The 27,955-nt window shown below is 34.0% G+C and overlaps 1 protein-coding gene and 1 long non-coding RNA gene across 3 annotated transcripts; both read right to left on the reverse strand.

Moving 5' to 3' along the window:
* Positions 1-6,577: 6,577 nt before the first annotated feature.
* LOC117914698 (GTP-binding protein OBGC, chloroplastic) lies at positions 6,578-13,109 on the reverse strand. Of its 2 annotated transcripts, XM_034830142.1 has the most exons (7): positions 12,023-13,109; positions 10,907-11,180; positions 10,359-10,430; positions 9,495-9,786; positions 8,339-8,489; positions 7,171-7,279; positions 6,578-6,757 (listed from the first exon to the last, which is right to left on the reverse strand). In XM_034830142.1, the coding sequence occupies exons 1-7, from the start codon at positions 12,994-12,996 to the stop codon at positions 6,659-6,661; spliced, it is 1,971 nt and encodes a 656-aa protein (XP_034686033.1). In that variant the 5' UTR covers positions 12,997-13,109; the 3' UTR covers positions 6,578-6,658. The 2 variants fall into 2 exon arrangements, with proteins under 2 accessions (XP_034686033.1, XP_034686034.1); XM_034830143.1 differs by lacking the exon at positions 10,359-10,430 and having other exon boundaries at positions 12,023-13,085.
* Positions 13,110-21,687: 8,578 nt separating this feature from the next.
* Positions 21,688-26,342, reverse strand: LOC117914699. Its single transcript, XR_004651301.1, has 3 exons — positions 23,574-26,342; positions 23,148-23,470; positions 21,688-22,143 (listed from the first exon to the last, which is right to left on the reverse strand). It is a non-coding gene; the product is annotated as an uncharacterized LOC117914699 (long non-coding RNA).
* Between the last annotated feature and the right edge of the window lie 1,613 nt (positions 26,343-27,955).

Genomic DNA, 27,955 nt, shown 5'->3' on the forward strand with positions numbered 1-27,955 from the left:
TGGTCAAAGTTTAATTAATTGTTTGAAAAAGCAAATTGTACATAAGAAATCCTTATGTAAACTGTTATTTAAAAATCTTGGTTATTACTTAATAATATAATAATGTTGAAGTTCTGAAATTTGATGCTTCCAAAATTAAAGTTTGTATTTCCACTTCAATGAGGTAAATGTTTTTATTTCCTGTAAATGACAAGTGTTTTAGTAAACTCTATAACTAAATGAACACTTATTTATTTATCTTTGTAATTATATTCCTTTTCATATTTTTATTTTAATTCCATATTTAAAAGATATGGATTCTCACTCCTATTTATAAAACAATTTTATAAAACTTATATGTTATTAATTTATGGGGAAAATTATTGAAATTCCAATATATATTTTAGACATTTTCAATTTACTAGCCACGATTCTTCGAAGTATTACTAAGGTTCACAATATATATATATATTTGTTAATATTATATTTTAAAAATGTTTTTATTAAAAAAATATAAATAAATAAGAATAAATTTTGATAGGAATGATTTGATATTTGCCTACGACAATAATAAAAAGTTATATCAAGAATTTAATAAAAATTTGACATCATAGTATTTAACGGGTTTGAATTCCACTTCATCATATCTATATACTTCATTTACATGGAATTATTTAAGTGGACTTTGACTTGTTTATATATATATATATATATATATATATATATATATATATATATATATATATATATTTCAATTACTAATGATTTTTTAACTATAAAATGATAAGGTTTAAATATTGAATTTAATTTGACTATTTAATGATTATCTTAAATCTCACAATAATTTATTTTATAAATTAAAATATTTTTTAATATCTAATTTTATAATTTTATTTTTTATTTTTTTTTTAAAAAAGTTGAGTTTGAATCATTCACTAATGCTATTACAAACAGTGCAATATATATTTTAAAAAAAAAAAAAATTGTTTGCCAACTACAAACCATAACCCTTCAACAAGGAGAAAAGTATGCATTATGATATGTAATTAATTAAGAACCACATATCATAACTAAATTTATCTTCTTCTTAATTTAATATAAAGTTCATTATTATTTTTGAATTGACATTATATAATGCAATAGAACTTGTGGCAAACTTTCTTCATTGCCCCCATGAATGTAAGAGAATGAATGTATGCTAATTGAGGATATTGGGAATTTAACTCACGATTTCAGTATGCAACACACATTAATCATGACCACTTACTCTAATGAAACGACAATCTCTTCATATGAACACACTCTTTTTATATCAAAACTTCGAAGACGCTTACCATTGTATTATTTAATTTCTAAAACATATATTGAATATAGAAAAGATTTTAATTTAGAATAAGTTTTTTATTTCATAATAATTAATGATTAGTATTTTAAATTTAACATTTTAAAATGAGATATGGGAGAAAATTAAAATTAAAATTGATTTTTAATTTTTAATATTTTTATAATTAGTATAACATATAAATTTTTATTTTCAAAGATTTTATTGTAATTTTTGAAACCCTTCATAAGTTTTAGTTTTAAAATATTTTAAAATATTAAATTAATTCAACCTTCACGATCAGAATTTTATTAATTATTTAAAAAAGTAAATACATAATCTCAAGAACTGAAGGACGGAAACGACCGAACAAGGAAATTCTCTGAGATGTCCCGCTAACCGTAATCTTAAAGAGTTGTTGTGATCTTCTCTGCTTTCCCGGAAAGTGGAATTCCTAATCCGCTTGCTACCCGAATAACTGACTTAACTGACGAGCGTGTACCTGCCGAGACAAAGCATAGAGCTTGCTGGCTATTTGCTTCACACGACGACCAGAGGATGATTCCCGTAATATAGTAACTTGCTCTGAAGCAATGTTGCCTGCACTTGAGGTAGCAGTTGTTGTGTGACATTCCCGGAGAGGGTGTTTGGTACACTAGGGGGTGAGAATAGATATCTCATTCATTTTCTCCTTTTTTTCTATGTTTGGATAAATGTTAAAAAGACATAAATGGAATAAAAAATTATTCAAATAGAAATCAAATATCGATTTGAATTCATCAAAAGTAGGTGACATTTTGATTCATTAAATAATATAAAACAACTTAAATTTGTTATTTTACTCTCTTATCTCATTCTTCAAGTCTGATGTTTATCTTCTTTGCAAATAGAGACTCATTCATCATCTACTTCTACTTCTATGTAACAAGTGATTCTCCCAAATTGAATCAATCAAACTTTTCACGACATTTAGAAAAAAATTTCAATTTCTAATTTCTAATTTTTTAAGGTTATGAATTTTATTGGATATGATACTTGTTGAAAATTAGAATGAAATTTGAATTTTTTTATTTCCTCTTTTGGAAATAGGAAAAACATTTGCTAACTTTGAGAATTTAAATATATATATATATATATATATATATATATATAATTTTATAACTACTTAAGCATGACAAATTATTCAATTTTTTAATAAAAATAATAATTGAATATTTGTACATTAGGGTTATATGATTTTTTATGGTTAATTTTTTATTTATTGAGTATATATATATATTTTAAATCTTATTATTTAATAACAAAAAAAAAAACTCTCAAAATTTATTTTTAAAAAATAAAAATAAAAATAAATTATTTTAAATTATATAGAAGGATATTATTGTAAATTTATTTCTTTTTCATTTCCATTCTTATTATTATCAAACATTGGAATGAAAATAAATAATCATTACAATCTTGCATCCCTGAGTTCATCCAAATGCTAAAAATGGAATCATCAAATTCATTTATATCCACTAAGAAATAGAAATGGAAACAAAATATTTATTTTCATTCTCTATTCCGACGTACCAAACACCCCCTAAAATTAATCAATATTCCAAACTTACCTTAAAGTCCTCTTCTCTTATAGCCAACTATCACAGTATCACTTTGTTTTTGTTTACCTTTTCTTTTTTCTTTTTTAATTAGTTTGACAAGACAAATGAGCTACCATTACCTTTTTTTTTTTTTTTAAATAACTTTGATGCATTGCAATCACCATACCACATGATTTTTCATTTTTATTTTTCATCTCCTCTGTAATATCCATCTTCTTTTTGCTTTTGTTTTTAAAAATATATTAACTTGATAAAAAAAATTTTAATTTCAATTTTTATTAATATTTCATCTTTTTATATTTATTAATTTTAATTATTTATGGACATTTTAAACATAAAATAATAATATATAATAAATAATTAATGATAATAAATTTAATATAAAAGTAAATACATGATATAAAAATTTAAAGATTTAGAACATAAATTTTTTTATATCGATACTAAATAAAATATTTATTTATTTTATAAATCTTATTATATTATCATATTATTTTATTATTTGTATTTTTAAAATTTTAAATTTTTATGTGAAAATCATAATTAATTATTACAATTTTAGTTTTTTTGCTTATAAATTTAACTGACTCAAATAACAATTGAGATTTAGGATACAATAATTTATCTAACTCAAATCACAATTATGATTTAGGATTTAATTTTTTTCTTTGCTAAAATGTTTAATATTTTAAATTAAATAAAATGAATTGGTTGTGATAATAACATTTTGATTTTTAAAATTTAAAAATTTTTTATTTACATTTTTCATAAAAAAAAATATATTTAATCGTTTATATTAATTTTTCTTAATTTTATTAAAAATTAAATTTTTTGTGTACTAATGTTGTGCATTGATCAACACAACCATGATATATATATATATATATATATATATATATATATATATATAATTCTTTTATGAAAAAGTTATCACTTTTTTTATGAAAAAAAAGTAACACTAAAGTGTTTTATTTTTAACACACTTTCGTGGTACTTTTAATATATTGTACTCTTACTTTTATATATTTATATAAGAGTGATTTTATTTTTCAAAAGTTATATTTATTAACATGCAACTTCATTATACAAAAAATTTATTTTTTAATAAATTTAAAAGAAATTTAACCTAAATGATTAAATACAATTTTTATGAAAAATATATTTTATTTTATTTTATATGCATAAAATTTTTAAAATTTTAATAAAGCAAAATGCTAAAACCACAATTAAGTTTTTATCTTTTTCAAATACATATATTAAACATTTTAACTAAAAAAAAAAAGTTAAAACTATATTCAAGTAAGAATTGTAAGCAAAAAAAAAAGGGTAAAAAATAGAAACAAAAAAAATAATATGATGAAGGTATTTTGAATTAATCTATAATAAGATTTATAAAATATATAAACATTTTATTTAATATGATATATAAAATCTTATATTCTAAACCTATTTGACATTTATTTTTTCTCATTAATTATTTATTATATATTATTATTATTATATGTTTAAAGTGTCTTTAAATAATTAAGATCAATAACTATGAAAAGGTATTAAAGTGAAAAAAATGAAATTTAAAAAAGGTTGATTATTTACTAGGTAAAATAAAGAAAAATGAAAAATAATGTGGATTATTTTCTAGGAAAAATGAAGAAAAAAAGAAAAATAATGACTTGTGTTAAAAAAAAAAAAAAAACAAATGACTTAATCGGTTTAAAAAGGAAAAAAGAATAAAAGACAAATTTGAACTTTTAATAAAGTTATTATTTAAATGCATTATTTTATAAACAATACACTTTTACCTAGTTTACCCAAATAACATAACATCCCTTATTTATTTATTTATTTATTTATGATATTACTTTTCATACTTTCATTTTAATCCCATATTTAACCTTATTTCAAATTTCCTAAACTAAGATATTGATTCTTTCACTTTCTATGAGATTGAGATATTATATTGCAGAATTTTACAAAACAACATATAACTTACATGTTAACAATTTACGGAATTGCGATATTTATTTTAAACATTTCCAATTTATTACATAAAATTCATAACATTTGCCCATGAAATATTATTACGAATCCTACATAACTCTTTATATTATGTTTTTCATTAAATATTAACTTTTTTTAATAAAAATATTTTATTATTAATTACTTCACATGGTAAAATTAAAATTATGATATAACAAAATATATTTTAATTAATTTATGAAATGTATATTAAATTATTTTCACGTTGAAATTTATTTATTTTTTAAAATAAAATTTTTATTATTAATTCTTGTATAAATAGCATTAGAATTCTAAATTAGCTTTATTTAATTCATTTATATAAAAAAAAAAAAATTTCTTCTATTAAAAAGTTTTGAAATTTTGCTTTTTTTTTTTAATAAAATTTTTCATGGTTAATTCTTCCTCATAATAAAACTAAAATTCTTAATTGTCTCTATTTAATTAATTTATAAGGATTAATTTTTATTAAAGAATTTTGAAATTTTAGTTTATTTTAGAGTTATAAACTTAGTTAAATATTATTGCATGGTGATTAATGATCTTAGTAAGATGGTGTTTGTTTTTTTACTTAATTCTAAATAAAACCTTAATACTTAATAGTATTAAATATTAGGTTGTTTGTTTTTATAGTATTTTATTTTTATTAAGTATTAAAAAATAAAGAAAAACCAATATATCATTTTTTCTATTTAGTAAAAAGTTTATAATAAATCATATAAAAAAATAGAAAAACAAACAACCTAAATTTTGAAAACAAATTGTTTTCAACAAAAAACCAAAAAAGCAAACACCACCTAAGTCTTTATTATTTATTTCGAGGAATAGATGTTATTTTATATAATTACCATTCTTGCCATTTTGGTTTAAAAGTAAATATATTGTTATTAATTTTATTTTTTTTGTGAATATTATATCTTTTAAATATTTTATATTAGAAAATATAAACGAAGGTGAACAAAATTTGATATCATAGAATTTAGCGGGTTTGATATATTTAAAAATCATCATATCATTTTGAGATTTAATCTAATTATTAAATAATTAAATTAAATTCAATATTGAAATCTCAAATGATACCGTACATTTGTTTTACTTTTATTAATTCAACACTTATATAATTTAACATTAAAATTTTTTAATATTTAATTTTCCAATTTTATTAAACAACCACTAATGCTATTATTACAAGTATAGAGTACAATATTTTTCAAAAAATACAAAGAAATAAAATTGTTTTCCAACTACAACCCATGACCCTTCAACAACAAAGGGAAAGTACTCTACATTTTTAGATTTAGATATTAAAAAATAAAAATAAGTTGAAGCGGTTTACATGCTTAACATTTTAGTCATGGGAAGTTGCAAATTTGAACTTACCGTATACATTATGATTATGATACAGTAATTGGTTATACCCAACATGATGTGTATTTAATTAAGAATCACATTACATAACTAAATTTGTCTTCTTTTTTAAGTATTAACTACTTCTCAATTATAAAGTTTATTATTATTTTTGCATCACTTCATGTGATACTACTATACATGCGAGATACTACGGTACTAAGATCATGTTTGGCTCCAAACGTGGTAAAAAAATATTAGGGAAAATGATTTTACTATATAAAATGCAAAATAAAATTAAATATAATTCAAATTTGTTAAAATTTTATATATTTTAAAATTATTTAATCTTTACATAGAAAATGAAAAATAAATAAAATCACATTATACCTGATTACTTCCACTGAGGCCATTTGACTGCTGAATCTGTTGACTCCTTCCTCACATTTGAGGAACCACTACCATCAGCGGAATCATGCCACACCATCTCCATCTGAGGAAAAGACTAAACATATTGTCACTTGAATTATACCAATGATAAAAACGAGTAAATGGGAGCTACAAGGCAAGCAGTCATGAGTTGGACAAATATTGAACCATTGAGATCTTTCTTGTTATTCTTTTCTATTTTAAGAATCAGGGTATTCAACTCTCTTATAAATCATCATTACAGAAGCCTTTGCAAGATACCATCTGAATAAAGTACAGGGCTAGATGTGCCCCCTCCAGCAGAGGGCAAAGTTGAGTCTCTGCTTTACTCAGAATAAATGGCCTTTGAAGGGTATCTTGCAATGAGTCATGACAAAATTTTCATGCTAGCATTGTGTTACCCATGTATCTGAGGTCAAGATAGACATAAAATCGAAAACAGTGAGAAGGAAAATGTTTAAAGTTGCATGGACAAACCTCTCCAACAATCACAGTGTCACCTTCTTTGACACCAAGTTTGATGAGAGACTTGTTCACCCCGCAAGCCTCCAGAACATGCTGGAACCTTCTGTCAGATTCTATATATCTATTCCAAAATAGGCATTTATGAATATCAGTGAGATGAATCAGCATCACCAGAAAGGTAATATTTTCTTCCCAGAATGGACAAAATATGGAGTTATAATGCACTATTTGCCAGGTGGAGCATAATATAATGCACATCATGCAAGTTTAATATAAGTTGGAAACACATTGAAGACTATAATGTGCCTTAAAGGTTGGGGAATAATTTGATGAATATACCAAATATGGCAGAAGACATGAAATAAATTGAATCTGAAGGAAAAATTATAGCAAGAATAAGTAGTATCAAGTTATTTGTGCTGTACATGCAAATAGAAACTGGACACATCCTTAGTCCGAGCAAAGGAAAAACCTAAAGCAACTGATGTGGTGTGAACAAAGAAGAAGAAAATGGCATTGTGATTTGAAATGGAATCAGAATTATGCATAAAGCTAGTCCAATGGTAATTTAGCAACAGGAAACAATCCTACTCAAAAACCAAAATGAGCATACTTAGATGTTATTAATAAGAGCATCCGTTTATCCGCTTTAACCATATCTTATATGTCTAACCACAAAATATATTGTGTCCAAGTATTTTACAACTCTACACCCAAGAGTCACAATTTTTCTTCTACCCTATCTTGTCTGGCCAGTCCACAAAAAGAACTGCATTACAAGATTTCCCTGTCTAAGAAAGGCCTTGAGCAAGGAATATCCAAATAATCCCACTTTGTCCAACCTAAATCCCAGCTTTCAGGTGGACTTTGTTCTGCCCAATTAACCAAAAAAGCCAACTACTATGCATTCAACAAAGTATTCCCTGTTTATAATTCCATCTGGATTATACCAAACTTGATTAATAGGCATATCCACTCTGAACCCAAATTTTTGCAAACCCCACCTTACGGTCACAAGAAGACAAATACTGTAAAACTGGAAAGGAAGATAATAAATGTGTCTTCAATATCATGTGATCTTCAATTTAAATTTGAAATTATGCTTCGTGCAGTAACATTAATATAGACTCAAGGAATAACAAAGACAGGGAAAGAGATACAAAATAAGAAGTCAACCAACCGCCAGTTTGTCATTTGAACGAAACGTTGCAACCCAGATCCAACTACATGCCAAGTATTGGAACCTTTCTCATGAAAGATCTCAAACTCATTAATAGAGGCACTTCGCTGCTTATGTAGCATATCGGCAACATGGTTCAAATTCACTGGATCTGTCCAACCCAAATCAGAGGGGAATTGTCAATATAGCATTGGATCAAATATGAAGGACAAAAAGCATTAGACTACAAACAAAAATCAAGTCATTATTTGATAATTTTAGTACTTGAAATTAGATAATTTAATCCCAAAAATAATAATGATAATTCCAAAACTAGCATTATTCCTATTGATGATCACTTAAAATGAATATAAAATCACCGCACAAAACATTCTCTGGTGCATCTGGAAAGAAGCTAAATAGGAACCCTTTTGACAAGATGGAGGAATCTTTTACTCAAGTTGCAACCCTTTGCATTGAATTCCATGCTAGGTATGGAATCAGTATAGATGGCTGGTAAGATATTTCTTTTGTAGACTTTATTGATTATTTCAAGTTGTAGGAGGTCCTCATTTTCTAGTTTCTGGTTTTCATCTCTGAGCTGTACCCTTTTCTTCATTGGCTTAATGAGATTTTCATTACTTACTAAAAGGAAGGAAAAAAAGGGTATTTGATTAAAAGGGAAAAATAATCATAGATTCGGAAGAATAACCTCCTCCTTGGAAACTTGAAATATAACATTTTTTGGACTAAAATGCTCTTCATCAATTTTTTTATCCCCATCTCACGTCCAAGCACTTTTTGAAAAAAAGTGCAGTGGTAAAAATATCAAATTGAGGTTATATTTATAATTTTCAATAAGTGGGGGTTGTTTTTTCAATGGGGATTATCTTGTCCCTTTGACACAAATATTCCAAAAAAAAATTCACTGCACATAATTATATAATCACTAAAAAGCAATAATAAATGAAAAGAGGAGGCAAACATGCATATTCATAACTTTTTCAGCAACTGACCAATAAAATATAATTTTCACATCCAAAACAAACGGAAACCTGTGATACAATATTCTATCCTTGCCTCATGTATCATTTAAGGGCTAACCAACTACATTACTTGGAACCATCACTCAGACAGACAAGATAGATTAGAAAGGAAATTAAGATAAAATTCTGACCTTCAACTTCTTTATTGCTTTCTGTTCTGTTTCTTAGAAGCTCATAGGCAGCGCAGACCACTTCATGAGTGCCCTCTCCTTTCACCGCACTCATGCAAAAAGTTCCAATCCCACGAGCTTGTAGCCTTTCTTTGAATGATGGCCACCGCTCATATGCCTCTGGAAGGTCCATTTTGTTGTAAGCAACTACGTAAGGTTTTTCAGCAAGTTCAGGACTAAATAGTTCCAGCTCAAGACGAACGGCATCAAACTCAAATTCTGGCTGCTGTGAGGAACCATCAACAACATGTACCTAAGCCAGGAAAAGAATAGGAATTCTATTAGACTGCAATAGCTTTCATATAAACACAAACATACATATAATGACAAAAATATCAAATTGATTATTAAGTTTGGAACAGTATACAGGAAATATGTAGAAGGGGCTAAATAGAAATTAATAAGATAAAAGAAACAGTATATACCAAATGACAAACATCTAACACCAAAATCAACTTAGAGATATTTAGAAAGATACCAAGAACATTCAACCAGGTGAAAGCTAATCTTAAAACGCAAGAGGAGCTGAAAATTATTACTACTCATGAGTAATGAACAAAGGGCAATCTCGTGGTGCACACCATGCTTCAAGCTGGAGATTACAGGTTATTGAACTCTTCAGGCAATCAAGCAGGTGGAATTTGAATTATGTGACTAAAGCACTATGATTCTATAAAGCTTTTCTTACATGGTTTCCTTTTCCAAAACACAAAATAGAATTCATCTAACAAGTTACAAATGCATAGGAAGAGATAATCAGGCTCAAATTGGCCAAAGAAGCATATGGTAAGAGCAGGAAAAGATGTGTGAAGTGAAATGTCAAACCTTGACTCCCTGCATAAACTTGGCCTGGTCAAGGAAAAGTTTTCCCAACTGAGCATAAGTTTGTTGGAACAACTACAAAATTGAGCAGTAATGCAAAATTCAATTTCATTGGCTTGAAGAGATCCATAGAGTTTTGAGCTCATGTAGGGAATTGCTGAAACAATTAATCTTAAATAGTGGATTTATTAGTGTCATCACCTAATTAACATTCAGAAGCTCAGTTTTTCAATCCTCTGCTTCTTAACCAACATCAAGCATAAAGCAGAATCTTCCATTGTGACTAAATGTATTTTACCTCTAAGACTTTGTTACAGTAGCAACGTCAGATATAATATCATCTATTGATAAAACTAAATAACAGGTATGGGTCACTACTGCAACCAGTCAAAAGATTGATGAAGGAAGATTGCAGAAGGTAATTTCATAAGTTCACATAATTAGATGACATGCAATTCAATGACAAAAGACTAATACAACTGCCTTTCTAATCATTGGACCAGAAATGCTATGTCTTGAAAAATAAATTAGTTCCAACAGAAAGTTAATACCAGTGCAGAACACCTTTCGGTGTGCCGAAGAAACTCATGACCTAAACCGAAACCCTTGTGTGCTCCTTCAAGTAAACCTGGCAGATCTGCTACAACCATTGTAGCATCATAACCAAATGAAACAACACCCAAGTTTGGAAGTAAGGTTGTAAATGGATAATTTGCTATTGTTGGCTGAGCAGCACTTATCACACTGAGAAGTGTGCTTTTCCCTGCATTTGGAGCACCCACTATTCCAACATCTGCAACCAGCTTCAGCTCCAACTCCAACCACCTGATAAAAAAAACCATTATTCTGAATGTGCATATCATGGAAACACATTAATCACCCTTAATGGGGTTGGATAGGAGGACATAGAGCCACAAAATGCAGGAAATGCACAACTACTGCTAAGCTTTACCTATCCTTAAGCTCACAAATAAGCCCCATTCCTAATATTTGGGGTTAGTTTAGATCTACCAATTATTTAAATCTAGCATTAACAAGTAACAGCCAGAAAAAAGGGCACCAGGGATCCCGTATGCTAACCATAAAATCTACCTTTAAACCAGCGCTTGCATGGTTTTCTACACATGCATGTGACCTTTGCAAGGTGGCATGTGAGTTCCACTAGTAAAAGAGCTTGAATTTTAGTTCTCACCCATAAACTTGGGACACTTGCCTCTTTGGGCTTAAATTGTTGATATTTGAATGCATGGTACATCAGGGCTTGAAATTTGGGGGGCAAACCAACATTTGGCTCCATTGAGAATGGTCAAGCAGGCCTATTGCAATGTGAAATAAATTGCTAGATTAAATAGATCATTCATAATAAGCAAGCACTGGTACCAAATTCACAGCCTAGCTTTAGAGAATAAAATTGTCATGGTTGCACATTAAAGTAAATCTAAAACCTCCAGAATTGAGCACCATTGTTGTAACTGTACTGGAAGTTTTCTGGCAAGAGAAAATATTCATTCGACTAGTGATTATGTTTTTAAGAACTCATCCCATTTGTTATAACCTACATTATCCAATGAACTGCTCAAAAATGCCAGATTCAATTATTTAAAAATAAGAGAGAGAGAGAGAGCGAGAGAGAGAGAGAGAGAGGAGAAAAAAAAAAAAAAACTCACATTTCTGGACCCTCTTCACCATTCTCTGCAATCTTTGGCACCTTATTTGTCCCTGACTTAAATGATGCATTGCCTCTCCCACCCCTTCCACCAGGCAGCAACATGGCCCTCTGCCCTGGATGCAACAACTCCAAAAGCACTTCCCCTTCAACCCCATCAGAACCAGCCTCTCTAATAACAGTCCCAGGTGCCACTTTGACCACCACATCCTCCCCCTTAGCCCCATTCTGATTCCTCCCCTGTCCATGACTCCCTCTCCCTGCCCTAAAATGCACGCCATTCCGAAAAGGCAAAAGCGAATTCATAGACCCATCAACCTCCACATACACATTTCCACCTCTCCCTCCATCCCCACCCGAAGGCCCCCCAAACGGCACATACTTCTCTCGCCGAAAAGCCACCACTCCATTCCCACCATCCCCAGCCTTTACATAAATCTTCGCCCGATCAAAACATCGCATGACGGCCGGTAACCCCTTCTCCTTCTCTTCTTCCTCGCCATTAAAAACACTCACCATTTCACCATGTCCAACAAATACTTGTCCCTCACCATCCTCATCCTCATCCTCATCCTCCTCTTCAGGATCGGAATTAACCTCATATAACTCAAATTTTCCATAATCAAAACCTAATTGCTCGTCAAAAACATCCTCTTCGTGGCTAGATTTGTCGATTTCGGATTCAATAGTGGGCGGAGATAAGTCGGAGAGTTTAATTTCTGTGGAGGATTGGAAAGATGAGTTGAGGGAAGTAGTGAAGAAGTCTTCTCTGGGAGGGAGGCTAGTGTAGGTGGTGGCTTGGTCGCCGTAAGGAAGAACTTCATTGGGACTGGCGGTCCTGGTTCCGGTTCTTTTTCTGATCTTAGGGTTGGGGTTAGGGTTAGGGTTTCTAGGGAGCTTTTTGGGATTGGCTTTCCTGGTGGTGGGGCGAGCCAGCGAAACTGGAGAGAAGCATATCGATAGGGAAGAAGACATGCTCTACGGCTCGAAACAAATTAGCGGTAAACTGAATTTCACTTCTTTTTATTAACGGATTGGATTTCAATTTCCTAAACGACGTCGTTTTAGTTTGGCGCATGAAAAAACTCCTTTCATCTGTCTCCAAAAGTTTGAGAAAATGGAGATTCAGAGATAAAATTAGAAATAAGATACTAAAATAATTGTATTAAAATATTGGAAAATGCGTCTTTTCAGTTTTCACACACTCATATAAAATTTGGATTCTTGTGATTTTTTTTCATATGACAGTATTGAAACACACTTTTCCCAGATAAAAACATTAAAGACTAAAATTGGTTTAGCCAAAAAGTGAAGGGCCCAAACAGCCTTTTAACGAGGCCCAACACGAACATTCAAGCCCAGGTCCAGGCCCAGTTTATTTGCCAACTCCTGCCTAGTTCCTAGTCCACTCATTTCGGAAAATGCATGATCGCTCTTAAAAATAGTTTTATATTCCTTGAAATACAAAACAGTTTTCTAATTTAGAATTCTTAAATATGAGAACTTAACCGATGTGATGATGACGACAATGATGATGATGAAATGATAGTAGTGATGATGATGATGACGACGACGATGAAATGATAGTAGTGATGATGATGATGAAATGATGATGATGATGGTGATGAAATGATAGTAGTGATGATGATGATGAAATGATGATGATGGTGATGAAATGATAGTGAGGATGATGATGATGAAATGATGAGGAGGAAGAGATGAGGGAGTACAATAAGAATAAAATTGAACATAGATAGATAAATTTGTTTGTTTAAGGACTTTATGCCTATTATGTTGCTTGAAATTATTGACTAGCAGTAGAAAAAAGGGAGAGATTAATGCACTCATTTTTATGGTAAATTTTGAAAATGCAAAAAGAAAAAAACAAGTGAAGAATAACACATAAAGAAATATTTAGATATGAAAATTGAACTTCTTCGATAAGTTATTTTGCTCCAACAACATCTTTTGAAACCGAAACTATTTGATAGGATTTTCGAGCCAACGGTATAATTTGAGAGCCTCAAACACCTACATAAATAAAGTTAATGGATGTGTTGGAAAATGTACTATTGAATTGTTAGCAAATGTTTCAAATCTTTGAATTGGACCTTCAAATTTTCAAATCCTATGTAAAACATGGCTTTATGATGATCAAGTCAAAAGTGGAATAATAATAACAATGCAAAAAATAGAAATAAGAATAAAATATTCTAATTCAAAAGGCATTTAACTTATATATTAAACTTTACATTCTCTATACCACCTTATAGTTGTAAACAACTATATATGGCACATAGCGAAGGTATAGCACCCAACTTTCCTATTGTACAATTTAAAACAAAAGAAAAAGAAAACAAAATGTCATTCTTAGATTCAAGAAGTGCACTAATCAAAAGCTTCAAAAATCTGCACAAACCATACCACTAGAGGCTAGCATGTTTTCCAAAGATGCTTGAAATAATAGTAATAATAATAAAAAATAGGGAGGAATGAGGGAAGAAGGAAAACGGTGGTTTGCAGTGGAATCCAAGTCCTTTGAGATTTCCATTGAGGGGCTTGGAAGGAGTATGAGAGGGGTCATAGTGGAGCGTGGAAGAGGTTACTCCAGGTGGGTCAGATTTGGGGAGCTCAGTCTAAGCTGCCTTCTGGCAGGAGTGGAAGCTTGTTGCAGAGATGTTGAGTTGCCAAGGTGGAGCAAAGGGTGGATGGAGAATGGAAGGTTGTTTAGACTGGAATGCCGGGAGAATGGGGCTGGAAGGTTCATCTTCTACAAGGTGGTCACAGCAGAAAAAAAGAGCTTCTCCCTGGTGTTCCCAGAAGGAGAAGGAATCCATGGGGGATGGTTCATAGTGGCTGAGAATTTAAGGGCACTCGGGGTGGTTCCTTTTTCGAAGAAAAATGCGGAGCCACAGGCTGTGTTTGGGAACAGCCGGAAGGCTGATAGTGGGAAGAATGGAAGTGAGAGGATGTCATATGCAAGTGTAGTAAAAAAGAATGAATGTTTGGAGGAGGAGACTATTTGGTTGCAGATTGGAGAAGGAGTTGTGCAAGGCAGAGAAGAAAAGCTTAGGAGGTGTTTGGTTGGGAAGATGGAGGAGGGACCTTTTTTAGTTTCAGAGGTTCAGGTGTTGGAGTTGTGGGCAAGGAGCACTTGGCAGTTGAGATGTGGCATGCAGGTGCATGTTTTTGGGGGGTCTTTGATCCTCTTTGAGTTTGAGGATGTCTTGGAGGCAGAAAGGGTGTTGATGAGAGGAGCTAGAAGATTCAGGGGGAGACTCATCAGTTTGGATAGATGGCATTATGAGACTAGGTGCTTGGTACAGGAGGAGGCTTACAAGGAGTCGTGGGTGAGAGTATTGGGTCTCCCTTTGCATTTGTGGAGCCGTGAAGTCCTCATTAAAATCGGGGATTGTTGTGGGGGATTCGTAGAAGTGGACGAAGGTTCGGAGAATTCGGTCCAAATGCAGTGGGCTAGGATCCTAGTGAGATCGAGCGGGAGAAGACTTCCCAGCTCTTTGCAGCTAGTGATTGGGTCTATGTGCTACTCAATCCAGTTATGGTGGGAAGTCCTCCCGAAATTTTCAATGGTTGTTTCGAGAAGTTTCAGTGAAGGGTCGTCGAAGTCGAAGTCTAGAGGTGACGATGGTGGTGATCCACGCGCGAGCAAGGGAGTGGAGAAAGACCTTGGTCAGGAGCAGACTGGTAGAGAAGACGTGTCAAGCTCTGGAGGGAAGAGTGGATGTTTCGGTGAAAGATTGGACAGCCATCTCCAAAAGGGAGTTGCAGGCGGGGTCGTTTTTGGAGGCGGGGGCAGGAGGGCCTGTTTGGAGATGACAGGGGACTCTAAGGGGTAAGCGGGCCTGTGGGGGAAAGCCAGTTGAGAGGCAACAAGTTGAAAAGGGAGATGGGCCTGTGTTTGAAGTAAGGGGAGGATTGGGCCGGGCCCATCTCGAGGGCCCTTATCTTTTAAGTGAGGGGGGCAGCGTGGAGGTGGAGAACCCGCTAGGGCTCATCGCGGGGGACGATCGCGCAGCAGCGACTGTCCCGCTGGAGTGGTTCGAGCTGCCGGTTGCTTGGAACTCAGGCGCTGACGAGGTTTTCCAAGCTGAAGCATCAAGGTACTCCTCTTCTCCCTCTCCTTTGGTGTCTCGGGGGGTGCGGGCATTCTCTTCTTCTTCTATTTCTTGTCGGAAAAGAGCGGCGAAAGGGTCTAGGGGGTGCGGACCCTCTCTTCTTCTTCTCTTTCTTGCCAGAAAAGAGCGGCGAATGGGGCTCGAAGACGCGGCTGTGGATCGGCGACGGAGATGGGTGGAGTGGAGGGGGACATTAGCCCCCTGAACATGGTATTGGCTGACGGAAAGGATGAGGCGGTCTGTTCCGGAGAGGAAATGGCCATGGTTTTGGTCGGAGAGACAAGTTTTGATGAAAGAAACTCTTTGAGGCAGACTGTGGGTGGAACGGAGTCAGTTGAGGAATGGAAATCCTCTTGTCTTGCTCAGTTTAGTGATTTTCTGGGCATGCCAACCACGGGATGTGAAGATGAGATTTTAAATATGCTCAAGAAATGGATCATGAGGAAGGACCAGAAGAATCAGAGGAATGGGGCTAAAAGGGTCAAGGTTGAAACCTCAAAGTCTGTAAGGGAACTTAAAAAGTTGGAGTGCTCCATTAATTTTAAAAGTTCCGGGCATGGAAGAACTCTATTTAGAGAGAGTGGGGGGTCAGTTTCTGAGGGTAAATGAAGTTAAGAATTATCTCCTGGAACGTGAGAGGGGCAAATGATAGAGATAAACGAAGGCTTATCAAATCTCTAATCAAGACTCAGAGAGCGGATTTGGTTTGTTTGTAGGAGACCAAAATCCAAAGAATGTCGTCTAGTCTGGTTCGGTCCTTGGGGGTGGGAAGATCATTGGAGTGGGGAGCTCTTGATTCTCGGGGTATGGCAGGGGAAGTGTTAGTTTTTTAGGACACTAGAGTTCTAGAACTGTTGGAAATGGAGATTGGGAATTTTTCGGTTTCTTGCCGATTTAAAAATGTGGAGGATGGTTTCTGTTGGGTCTTTACAGGGGTGTATGGCCCTGCTATTGGGAGGTTGAGGGAGGATTTTTGGGAGGAATTGGGGACAATCAGGGGATTGTGGCAGGACCCGTGGTGTTTATGGAGTGATTTTAATGTCATTAGGTTTTTGGGAGAAAGGAACAGGATATCAAGACTGTCGTCTGCAATGAGAAGATTTTCGGAGATCATTGACGACTTGGAATTAAGGGATTTCCCTCTGCAAGGGGGGTCTTTCACGTGGAGGGGTGGGATGAACAATTAGACTCAGTCAAGGCTGGACAGATTTTTAGTTTCAGAGGATTGGGAATGTTATTTCAGTGGGGCAATTCAAAGTCTTTTACCTAGAATTGTCTCTGACCACTGCCCAATTCTGCTAGACTGTGGAGGAACGAGGAAGGGGCCTACCCCATTTAGGTTTGAGAATATGTGGCTGAAGGAAGAAGGTTTTAAGGATTTACTTAGGAATTGGTGGGTGGGATTCAGATTCAGTGGTTCCTTTAGTTTCACGCTGTCTGAAAAGTTGAAAGCGCTTAAGGCCTGCTTGAAGGTGTGGAATAGAGAAGTGTTTGGGAACGTGAATGCCAGAAAAGAATCAGCTTTGAAGCAGATGATGTTTTGGGATTCAATAGAAGGGGATAGGGTGTTGAAGACTGAAGAGCAGAATTCCAAAAAGCAAGCTTTGGAGGAGTATGAGAAGTGGGTGTTAATGGAAGAGACAGCTTGGAGGCAAAAGTCGAGAGAGCTATGGCTGAAGGAGGGAGACAAAAACACTGGATACTTTCATAAAATGGCCAATGCTCACAAGAGGGTCAATTCCATGGTGAAGATCAAGATAAATGGGACGTGGGTTTCTGAAGAGAATGACATTAAGAAGGGTGTGGTTCAGGCTTTCCACTCCTTATTGTCAGAAACAGCTGAGTGGAGGCCTAGGTGCAATGGGCTGCAGGTTGGGGTCTTGGAAGGGGAAACTGCAACTATGTTAGAAGCTCCTTTTTCTAAGGAAGAGGTTTTTGGTGCTCTATCGGATCTCAATGGGGATAAAGCTCCTGGTCCTGATGGTTTCACAATGGCGTTTTGGCAATTCAGTTGGAGCTTTTTGAAGGAGGAAGTGATGGGGTTTTTTAGGGACTTTCATGATCAGGGCAAGTTCGTCAAGAGCATAAATGCATCTTTTTAGGTTTTAATTCCTAAGAAAGGAGGAGCCGAAGACCTCAAGGACTTTAGACCTATAAGCTTGGTGGGACTTTATAAGTTGTTAGCAAAGGTGTTAACTAATAGGCTTAAAAAGGTGATGGATAAGTTAGTGTCCAAGTTCCAAAATGCTTTTGTGGAGGAAAGGCAAATCTTGGATGCCTCGTTGATTGCGAATGAGGCAATTCATTCAATGCAGAAAAGTGGGGGAGGGGGCATCATTTGCAAGCTAGATATTGAAAAAGCATACGACCATGTGAATTGGAGCTTTCTCTTTTGGTTGATGGAAAGGATGGGATTTGGAGCTAAGTGGATCAGCTGGATTCAGTGGTGTATTGGGACTGTCAGTTTCTCTGTCCTGATTAATGGAACTCCCTCAGGTTTTTTCAAAAGTTCTAGGGGTTTGAGACAGGGGATCCCCTTTCCCCCTACTTGTTCGTGATTGTCATGGAAACTCTTAGTTGCTTGTTGAAGAGGGCAAAGGAGGGGGGGTTTTTGTCGGGGTGGAATCTCAGTGGTAGAGGAGGGGGGGAGTGGAGATCACTCACTTGTTGTTTGCGGATGACACCTTAGTTTTTTGTGAGCCTTCCACTGATCAGGTGTCCTATCTGAGTTGGTTACTTATGTGGTTTGAAGCAATGTCAGGGTTGAAGGTGAATTTAGACAAAAGCGAGATCATTACGGTGGGAAGAGTGGAAAATGTAGAGGAGGTGGCCTTTGAGTTTGGATGCAAGGTCAGCAAGCTTCCTTCTACCTATTTGGGTCTTCCTTTGGGGGCTCGCTTCAAGGAGGTGGCTACTTGGGACGGAGTTGAGGAAAGGTTGAGGAAGAGACTTTCTATTTGGAAAAGGCAGTATATCTCCAAGGAGGGCAGAATGACCTTGATCAGGAGCACTCTGTCCAGCATGCCTGTCTATTGTATGTCTCTGGTTCAGATGCCAAGAAGCGTGAGTTCGAGATTGGAGCGAATCCAAAGGGATTTTCTTTGGGGTGGTGGGGCATTGGAAAGGAAGCCTCATTTAGTGGATTGGTCTATTATTTGCTCAGATAAACGAAAGGGCGGTTTGGGTGTGAGAAGCTTGGCGTTGCTAAATAAGGCTCTCCTATGCAAGTGGAGTTGGCGTTTTGCGGTGGAAAGGGAAGCTTTATGGAGGCAAGTCATAAGTGCAAAGTACAGGGAAGAAGAGGGTGGTTGGAGGTCTTGTGTTGTGAGAGGAAGTTATGGGGTTGGGTTGTGGAAAGCGATTAGGAGAGGGTGGGAAGCGGTAGGTAACAATTTGGTTTATTCTGTGGGAAATGGTAGGAGGATTAGATTCTAGGAGGAAAAGTGGTGTGGAGATGATAAGTTGTGTTCTCTTTTTCCTTCTCTATATGCTATATCCTTGGATAAGGAGGCTTGGGTAGCGGATGTATGGAGTCATTCTGGAGGGGGGGTGTGGGCTCCTAGGTTCTCTAGGAGAATTAATGATTGGGAGGTGATCGAGGTGGAACGCCTTCTCTTGAGGTTGCAAAGGAGGAGGGTTTACAGTGATGTGGAAGATGAAGTAATTTGGACTAAGGCAAAGGACGAAAGATTCTCAGTTAAGTCTCTTTACAAGGATTTGGATCCGGAAAGACGTGAAGAATTTCCTGCAAACATCATTTGGAATTCTTTGGTGCCTCCAAGGGTAAGTTTCTTTGCTTGGGAGGCCACGTGGAAAAAGTCCGTAACATTGGATCGTCTTCAGAAAATAGGGTTCTCCTTGGCTAATAGATGCTTTTTGTGTTTGGTAGAGGAAGAATCTATTGATCATATCCTCTTGCATTGTGGGTTGGCCAGAAATTTATGGAGCTTACTTTTCTCTCTCTTTGGAGTTTCGTGGGTGCTCCCCTCTTCAACAAGAGAGGCGTTATTGGGGTGGTTAGGGCCTTGTGTGGGAAAGGAAAGAAGGAAAGTGTGGCGTTCAGCACCCTTGTGCCTTTTTTGGACTGTTTGGAAGGAAAGAAACAGTAGGGCTTTTGATAATGTAGAGCATTCGATTCAAGGGTGTAAATCGGTTTTACTTTGTAATCTGTGGGCGTGGTCCAGGGGTTTTTTTGTTTCTGGCCCCACTTCCGTTGTAGATTTTGTTGATTGGTTAGGCCATGGGTAAAGGTTTTTCTTTGTATACTTCCTGTATACGGTAAGGTGCTTCATTGAAGTGCCTCTTTTTATTAATATACTGTCTCTTTATTCATCAAAAAAATAATAAATAAAAAAATAATGTTTGAAATAATGTTGGTAGCAAATTGAATGGAAAGCAATAGTGAGGTATCTAATCACAACCAAGAATGATTATAAAAAAAAATGACCAATATGTAACAAATAGAAATTGATTGAAAGACAACAAAATACTGGAAATTTTGAAAGATTTTTCTTGCACTTACACTACTTTTTATTAATAAAAGAATATCCATTAGCTTCTCTACCATGAATCCCACACTAACTAGACATATTTGAAAAACCAAAACATCAAGCTGAGAGTTGCAATCTCAAGCTAGACACTGTTCAATAAAAAAATCTTAGTCACTCAAATAACTAAACTAAATAGAATGTTTAGGAATGCCAAATCAGGCTCTAAATAGCTTGACTGAATCATCTAGACATACTAAGACTGATGATTAAAGTATGTCACTTTCCAAATGCATACAGCAACATCAAACTAACCTAGCTACTAAATTGGCTATCACCAAAAAAGGTCCTTGAAATATGTATATTTTATCCTATAATGTAAAAATAAATATAAAAAATCCACATGTTAGGCAATATAGGCATCAAAGAGAGAATATTCCATTTATACTTGATTATACTCGGCAAACTGGGCACCATTATGGTCATTTTGGTCTATATGACATGACTTACAATGGTTTTTTTTTTTTTCAAGCAACAACAAAAAATGCAGAACACAAAAAGATCAGCAGAAAGATCATTTGATAGAACCTGTCCACTTAACCAAGTCAACAGAAAGATCAGCTATGCACTTATCTTCTAATTCCCCACTCCGGTGGCTGACTATCATACCCAATCCAGCAGCTTTAGAGTCTAGTGCAGCTCAAATGGATTCAATCACTATACCATTTTTTTTTACCTACAATTATATATTACATATGAGATAAGATCAGAATCAACATGCAATATTTCCTAATGAAATATGATGATGATCAACCATAGAACAATTGCCAACAACTATTGTTATACAACTCATCTCCTGTTTAGATATAAAATGACACACTGATTTCTTGGCGATTTAACTCATAGGAAGTTATTTGTGGTACAAGACCCAAATCACAACTAAGGAACTTGTGCTTACTCCAATTTTTGCAATCACAACTAATTAAGAGTTTCCAAACCTATCATTCGAATGATGTAATTCAGAAAATGAAAAAAGACAGCTTCAATGTCAACAATGACAACAAGGATGATGGTAATGATTATGGAGATGATGATAATTGCTTCTATGAGAAAAAATACATATAAGAATAACATTGAATATGTAAATCAAACTTACCTTTTGGGGATTTTTTTGCCTACCACACTTTTTAAGATAGTTGAACAGTTGCATAAATATATATAAGAATAACATTGAATATGTAAATCGAACTTACCTTTGCCTACCACACTTCTTAAGATGGTTGAACAGTTGCATAAAACACACTGGTAGAGGCATTACTGCAATCTAGGTTAATTTAGAAAACAAATGGAGAAAAAACAAAAGAGAAATAAATAATAAAAGATTCCTAGATATGGAAATAAAACCTGCTTAACAAGGACTTCTCTACCAACTGCATCATTTAAAATCAAATGGTTCAATAAGGGTTCTTGTGTCAACATCATTTGTTAATGTATCACACCTACATCAAGGAAGTCAATTGATGCATTATCAGTAGGCTCTTGAATTATAAAGCAAAAAAGTCATACCTTGGAACCAAAACTTTTTAAGCATTGAGATGTTTGCACCAAAAGCAAGTTGTTTAATAGTTAAGCTTGAAAGAGAATGAAGACAAAAAAAAAAGAAAATAAGAAGATAATAGACGTGATCTATTTATCCATTAACTTTGTGATAACTATACCATCGAAGAACTTTGAACACCTCCACAAGATGAACAAGAAAAGACAAACAACCTAATTTTCCATGACAATGTCAAAAATAGAAGAAAGATAAATAAGAAATAAAATTCTTAAATATGAGAACTTAACCTATTTGTGGAAGGTTCTTGTGTTGCATCTACCATTAGAGAAATCCAAAATCCTACACAAAGTATGTTAAAAGAACCAGAGCATGCTCCTTAAAGCTTAAGTTATGAAATGATAGTGAGGATGAGGATGATGAAGATGATGATGATGATGATGATGATGATGATGATGATGATGATGATGATGATGATGACGATGATGACGATGACGATGATGACGACGACGACGATGAAGATGATGAGGTTAAAAGAACTAGAACTAGAGCATGCTCCTTAAAGCTTAAGTTATGAAATGATAGTGAGGATGAGGATGATGAAGATGATGATGATGATGATGATGAAGATGATGATGATGATGATGACGATGACGACGATGATGAGGAGGAAGAGATGAGAGAGTACAATAAGAATAAATGGATAAACTTGTCTGTTTAGGGACTTTATGCCTACTATGTTGCTTGAGATTGTTGAGTAGCTATAGAAAACAAGGGAGAGGATTAATGCACTCATTTTTATGGTAAATTTTGAAAATGAAAAAAGAAAAATACAAGTGAAGAATAATTTGAGAGCAAGAATAAGTATAAATCATCATAATAATTCACAACTAATATAATAGTACTATAGATCATCATAAGTATATACATAAGCTAACTAAATTTCACCTTCAATTGTAGTAGTTGGACGATAATACTGTGGACTTTCATAGCCCTCCAGGCTTTTGTGATTGTGTGCATGAGCTTAATTAATGCGAACAACAAGTAGGAGCACTGCACAGCTTACCAACAAAATTCCTCCCCAACAACCAAAAGAGCTATTGCTCCATAACCTGGTTTTTTCTTCTTGTGTTCATGTACTTTCCTAAAGAGGTAGTTCTGAACAACACTTGATTCAACTGTTGGTAGGCTATTAATATTCTGCTCAATTTCCAAAGGAAAATCCCAGGGTGAATAAGTTGTCTCTAGGATGGAACCTATTTCCCCAAATCCTAATATAAAAGAGATAAAGATAAAAAATTATCAAAGCACAATTCAATATGGCAGTGTACACAGATTAAAAGCAACAACTTTACTCAGGCGATTATCACTAACCATAAATTTGCTATTGACTAAAATTGTCTTGGTATGATGCTAATAAAATGTTTACCATGGATGTTCCTGGTAAAAAAGAAACAAGTCTTTTGATAAGAGAAATATATAACACCAGTTGATAGAAAGATTGCTATGAAGGGACCTACAGAGAGGGCCAAGAAGACCACATACCTAGAAAAGTGATTGTATGATAAATCATTGGGACAATAGATCCAAATATGGTATGATTTCCAAGGCATAGAAATTTTGCTTATAGAACAGACCAATAGAAGAAGTTAAATAATATGTAAACATTATGATTTCTGATAAAACTATATAAGCAACTATCAATTAGTTTTGACTCCATCCACAACAGAATATTAACACATAAGACATCCATATAAAGAAGGCTTATCATTGTGCCATAATCTTCAAGAAAACCTATTACCACTAGGTAACACCTAATAATATAACTGTCTTGCTTCCTTTTAGATTTTACAGGCCGATAAATATACATTCCTTTTTTATTATGTTGGCCAGTAAACACATTGCCAATGGGTCCAGATAATGAATCGTGGTTCAGATTCCTATAAGAATATAATTGTTATTTATGAGTCATTATAATATAAACCAACCGTAGTAACCAATAAAATAGGCAGTATCGGGAAAAACAATTAACAATTGTCAAAGATTTTTCCTTAAAGTGAGGGAGTGGGGAACATTTTGACTAAATTTGTTGCATGCCAAATTTCTGCATTCATAGAAAATGAAATCACAAATAAAATCCCACATGATCAGTAACACAAGCATTAGAGATAAGAAAAGATTCCATTTATACCTGATTATACTACTTGGCAAACCACTTGCTTCAACAAGATGCACCATTTTGGTCTATATGATGTGATATACAATAGTTTCTTTCTAGTAGCAACAAAAAAGGCAGAACACATAACAGAGCTTAAGGAGTTCAGCTGATAGAACCTGTCCACTTGCCAAGCTAACAGAAAGATCATTTATGAAGTTATCCCTCTGATTCACCACTCCATTGGTTGACTATCATACACAATCCTGCAACTTTGCAACTTTAGAGTCTAGTGCAGCTCGAATGGATTCAGTCACCATAACAATCTGGTTGACCAGCAATTATACAGGTAAAATATTAGATAAGATCAGAATCAACATGCAATATTTCATTAGGAGATATAATGATGATCAAACATATAATGATTACCAGTAACTATTGCTGTACTACTCATCTCCTGTTTAGATACAAAATGACACACTGATTTCTTGGTGAAATTTAACTCATAAGAAGTTATTTGTAGAACATCACCCAAATCATAACCAAGGAACCTATGTTTGCTCCAATTTTTTCCATATCCATGTGTTCTTTAGTTTTTCTTATTGCTTTGATTAAATCAATATAACCAATTTGTCTTTCTGAAAAAAAAAACAAAAAAAAGTATCTAACCACAGTTTTCAACTCTAAAACATATAATTCTAGAACCATCATGTCATCGTATGGATTTGGCTAAATGAAGCTTTTTTGAGATTCATAATTCGTCACTCAAAATCTGAAGATCAAAATAGACTATATATAATAAGGAACCCCAAAGAACTGAAGTCACATGGATGAAGCTGGCATGGTTAGGTACTAGTGTTTGCAATCATGCTTGCAACAACAATCGAAGTTGTAAACTAAGGACAACATGGTCCATGTCTACATAATAGCCTGATACTTTTGAGGGAAACCCCAAAGAATTGTTGTTTCTAGCTGATTGAACCTTTGCTATAGTGTGTTTTGCATTTGCTGGGATTCTGGAAGAAACTTCTCTTGGAAGAAATTTCCTCAAATCTGACATGGCAAGTAGTGGGAATCTGCCTTGACACATAAACATCAGTGGAGGATTGAGAGCAAGGAATTGTGGACTTTCGTCTACTGTAGTCAAAGACCATTGAATAACCAGGAAGGAAGGTAAATCAGGAAGGTAACAATCCATAGCTGATATATAACAGTACTATAGATCATCAATAAGCATATACATAGGCTAATAAAATTTTACCTTTGATTGTAGTAATTGGAAGATAATACCATGGACTTTCACTTGCTCTCCAAGCTTTTGTGATTTTGTGCACAAGCTCAATTAAATGTGGACAAGAAGTAGGAGCACCATGCAACTTACCATCAGAATTCTTCCATCAACTATGAGGGCTTTCCTCCAGGATCCGATTTTTTTTTTCTGGTGCTCATGAACTTTCCTAAAAAGTTAGTTCTTAAAAACACTTGATTCAATTGTTGGTGGGCTATTAATATTTTACTTAGTTTCCAAAGGGAAGTCCTAAGGTGAATAAGTTGCCTCTTGGATGGAACCTATTCTCCCAAAACCTAATAAGAGATAAAGGCAAAAAATTATCAAAGCATAATCTGATATGGTAGTGTATGCAGATTAAAAGCAACAACATTACTCAGGCTATGATCACCAACCATAAATTTGGTGTTGACTGAAATTGTATTGGGATGATGCCACTAGAATGGTTACCATGGATGTTCCTGGTAAGAAAGAAACAAGTCTTTTGATAAAAGAAACATATAACACCAAGTGATGAGAAAGATTGCAATGCCTACAGACCAACAAGAAGATCACAGACCCAGTAAAGTGATTGTATGATAGATCCTTGGGACAACAGATCCAAATATGGTGCAATTTCCAAAGCATATAAATTTTGCTGATATAACAGACCAATAGAAGAGGCTAAATTATATGTAAACATTATGATTTTTTTTTTTTTTATAAGTATAAACATTATGATTTCTTAATGAGTAATAAAATTATACAAGCAACTGCCAATTAGTTTCAACTCCATCCACAATAGAATATTAATACACAAGACATCCACGTAAAGAAGGCTTATCATTGTGTCATAATCTCCAAGAAAACCCACTACGACCACGTAACACTTAATAATTGCTTCTTTTTAGATTCTGCAGGCCAGTAAATATATAATTGTCATTTATGAGTCATTAGTGTAAACCAACTATAGTAACCATTAAAATGGGCGGTACTAGGACAAACAATTAACAGATGTCGAAGATTTTTCAATAAAATGAGGGAATGGGGAATATTTTGACTAAATTTGTTGCATGCCAAATTTTTGCATTCATAGAAAAGAAATCACAAATAAACTACATAAAACATTAGGAAATCTAATAGAAACTTATAATCAAGCATCTCATATATTAGTGGCATTAGGGAGTAACCCGTATGGAATTTCACCTTGAATGTTATTGAAGCCAACATCCTAATAGAAAACATAGATTGAAAAATAATTAGTGAATAAAACCCACATAAATTTACATAAACCTAAATTTCAATCAACATAATCTCTTACAGTTGCTTCAAATTATGGAGATTATGGAGATGGCCTTCAATACCTATCAAAAAAAAAAATTATGGAGCTGGCCTCCAACAATATGTCCACCAAGGTTTAGTCCTGGAAGCTGACTGCAGAGATGAGAGAACATGTGGTTTCCACATATCATCTAAATTGGGCACATAGTTAAAAATGACCTATGTTACATTGCATGAAAATAATAATGGACTTAGAACATCGGACTCCCTTCCATGATTCATCACATGGACCCCATCATATGATCTCCACTTCTCTAACTATAGTGGGTAGAGTTCAGTAACTTTAGTTCCTTGTTCAAGTCTTGAAGAGTTTTGATAGATAAACCCACAGAAGATATATTAGAAAAATGGTGTTTAAACGGGAACGCGAAACATATAGGGAGTATACAAGAGTCACCACAAAACAAAAGACAAAAAGGCAACTCACCAACCCTCAACAAGAACCCAACCAATCAACAAAGTTAACTAAAGAAATGGGTCCTACTTCTAAACAAGACTTAGCCCAAGAGAAGAGATTATAAACAAAAGAATTTTTCATTCTTTAAATCGACAAAACCTCATTAGAAAAAACTATCATGTTTCTTTCCTTCCAAACCGTCCAAAATAAACAAAGAGGAGCTGCCCGCCAAGTCTTTTCACGCTTCTTGTCCACAAAGGAAGCGAACCAACCTAAGAGAGTGTCTTTAACTGTAAGCGGAAGAACCCAATTAACACCAAACAAAGAAAACACAAGATCCCACAAAACCCTCGCCTTGGGGCAAAGAACAAACAAGTCTTGAAGAGTTGCCACAGCAGAAAGTGAAAAAAAGGGAATCACTTAAGTTTTTTCGGATTATTATCCTATTAATTAGTCGTTTTTATTTTTGATCCAATGTAGCACTCAATCACTTTTGGGCATTCATCCATTTTGGTGGACTCTACTATGATTGCCCACAATATTATATAAGCCCCATTCATAGCTACATAGAAGATCTCAGCATTACCTCATTTGGA

The sequence above is a fragment of the Vitis riparia genome, chromosome 5 (assembly GCF_004353265.1).
Source record: "Vitis riparia cultivar Riparia Gloire de Montpellier isolate 1030 chromosome 5, EGFV_Vit.rip_1.0, whole genome shotgun sequence".
NCBI lineage: Eukaryota > Viridiplantae > Streptophyta > Magnoliopsida > Vitales > Vitaceae > Vitis > Vitis riparia.

Coding starts and splice junctions, on each gene's coding strand:
- LOC117914698 (XM_034830142.1), bottom strand. CDS start 12,996: ATGTCTTCTTCCCTATCGATATGCTTCTCTCCAGTTTCGCTGGCTCGC. Junction 9,787..10,358: donor AGTTTATGCAGGGAGTCAAG/GTTTGACATTTC, acceptor TTCCTGGCTTAG/GTACATGTTGTTGATGGTTC. Junction 7,280..8,338: donor GTTCAAATGACAAACTGGCG/GTTGGTTGACTT, acceptor ATTTTGGAATAG/ATATATAGAATCTGACAGAA.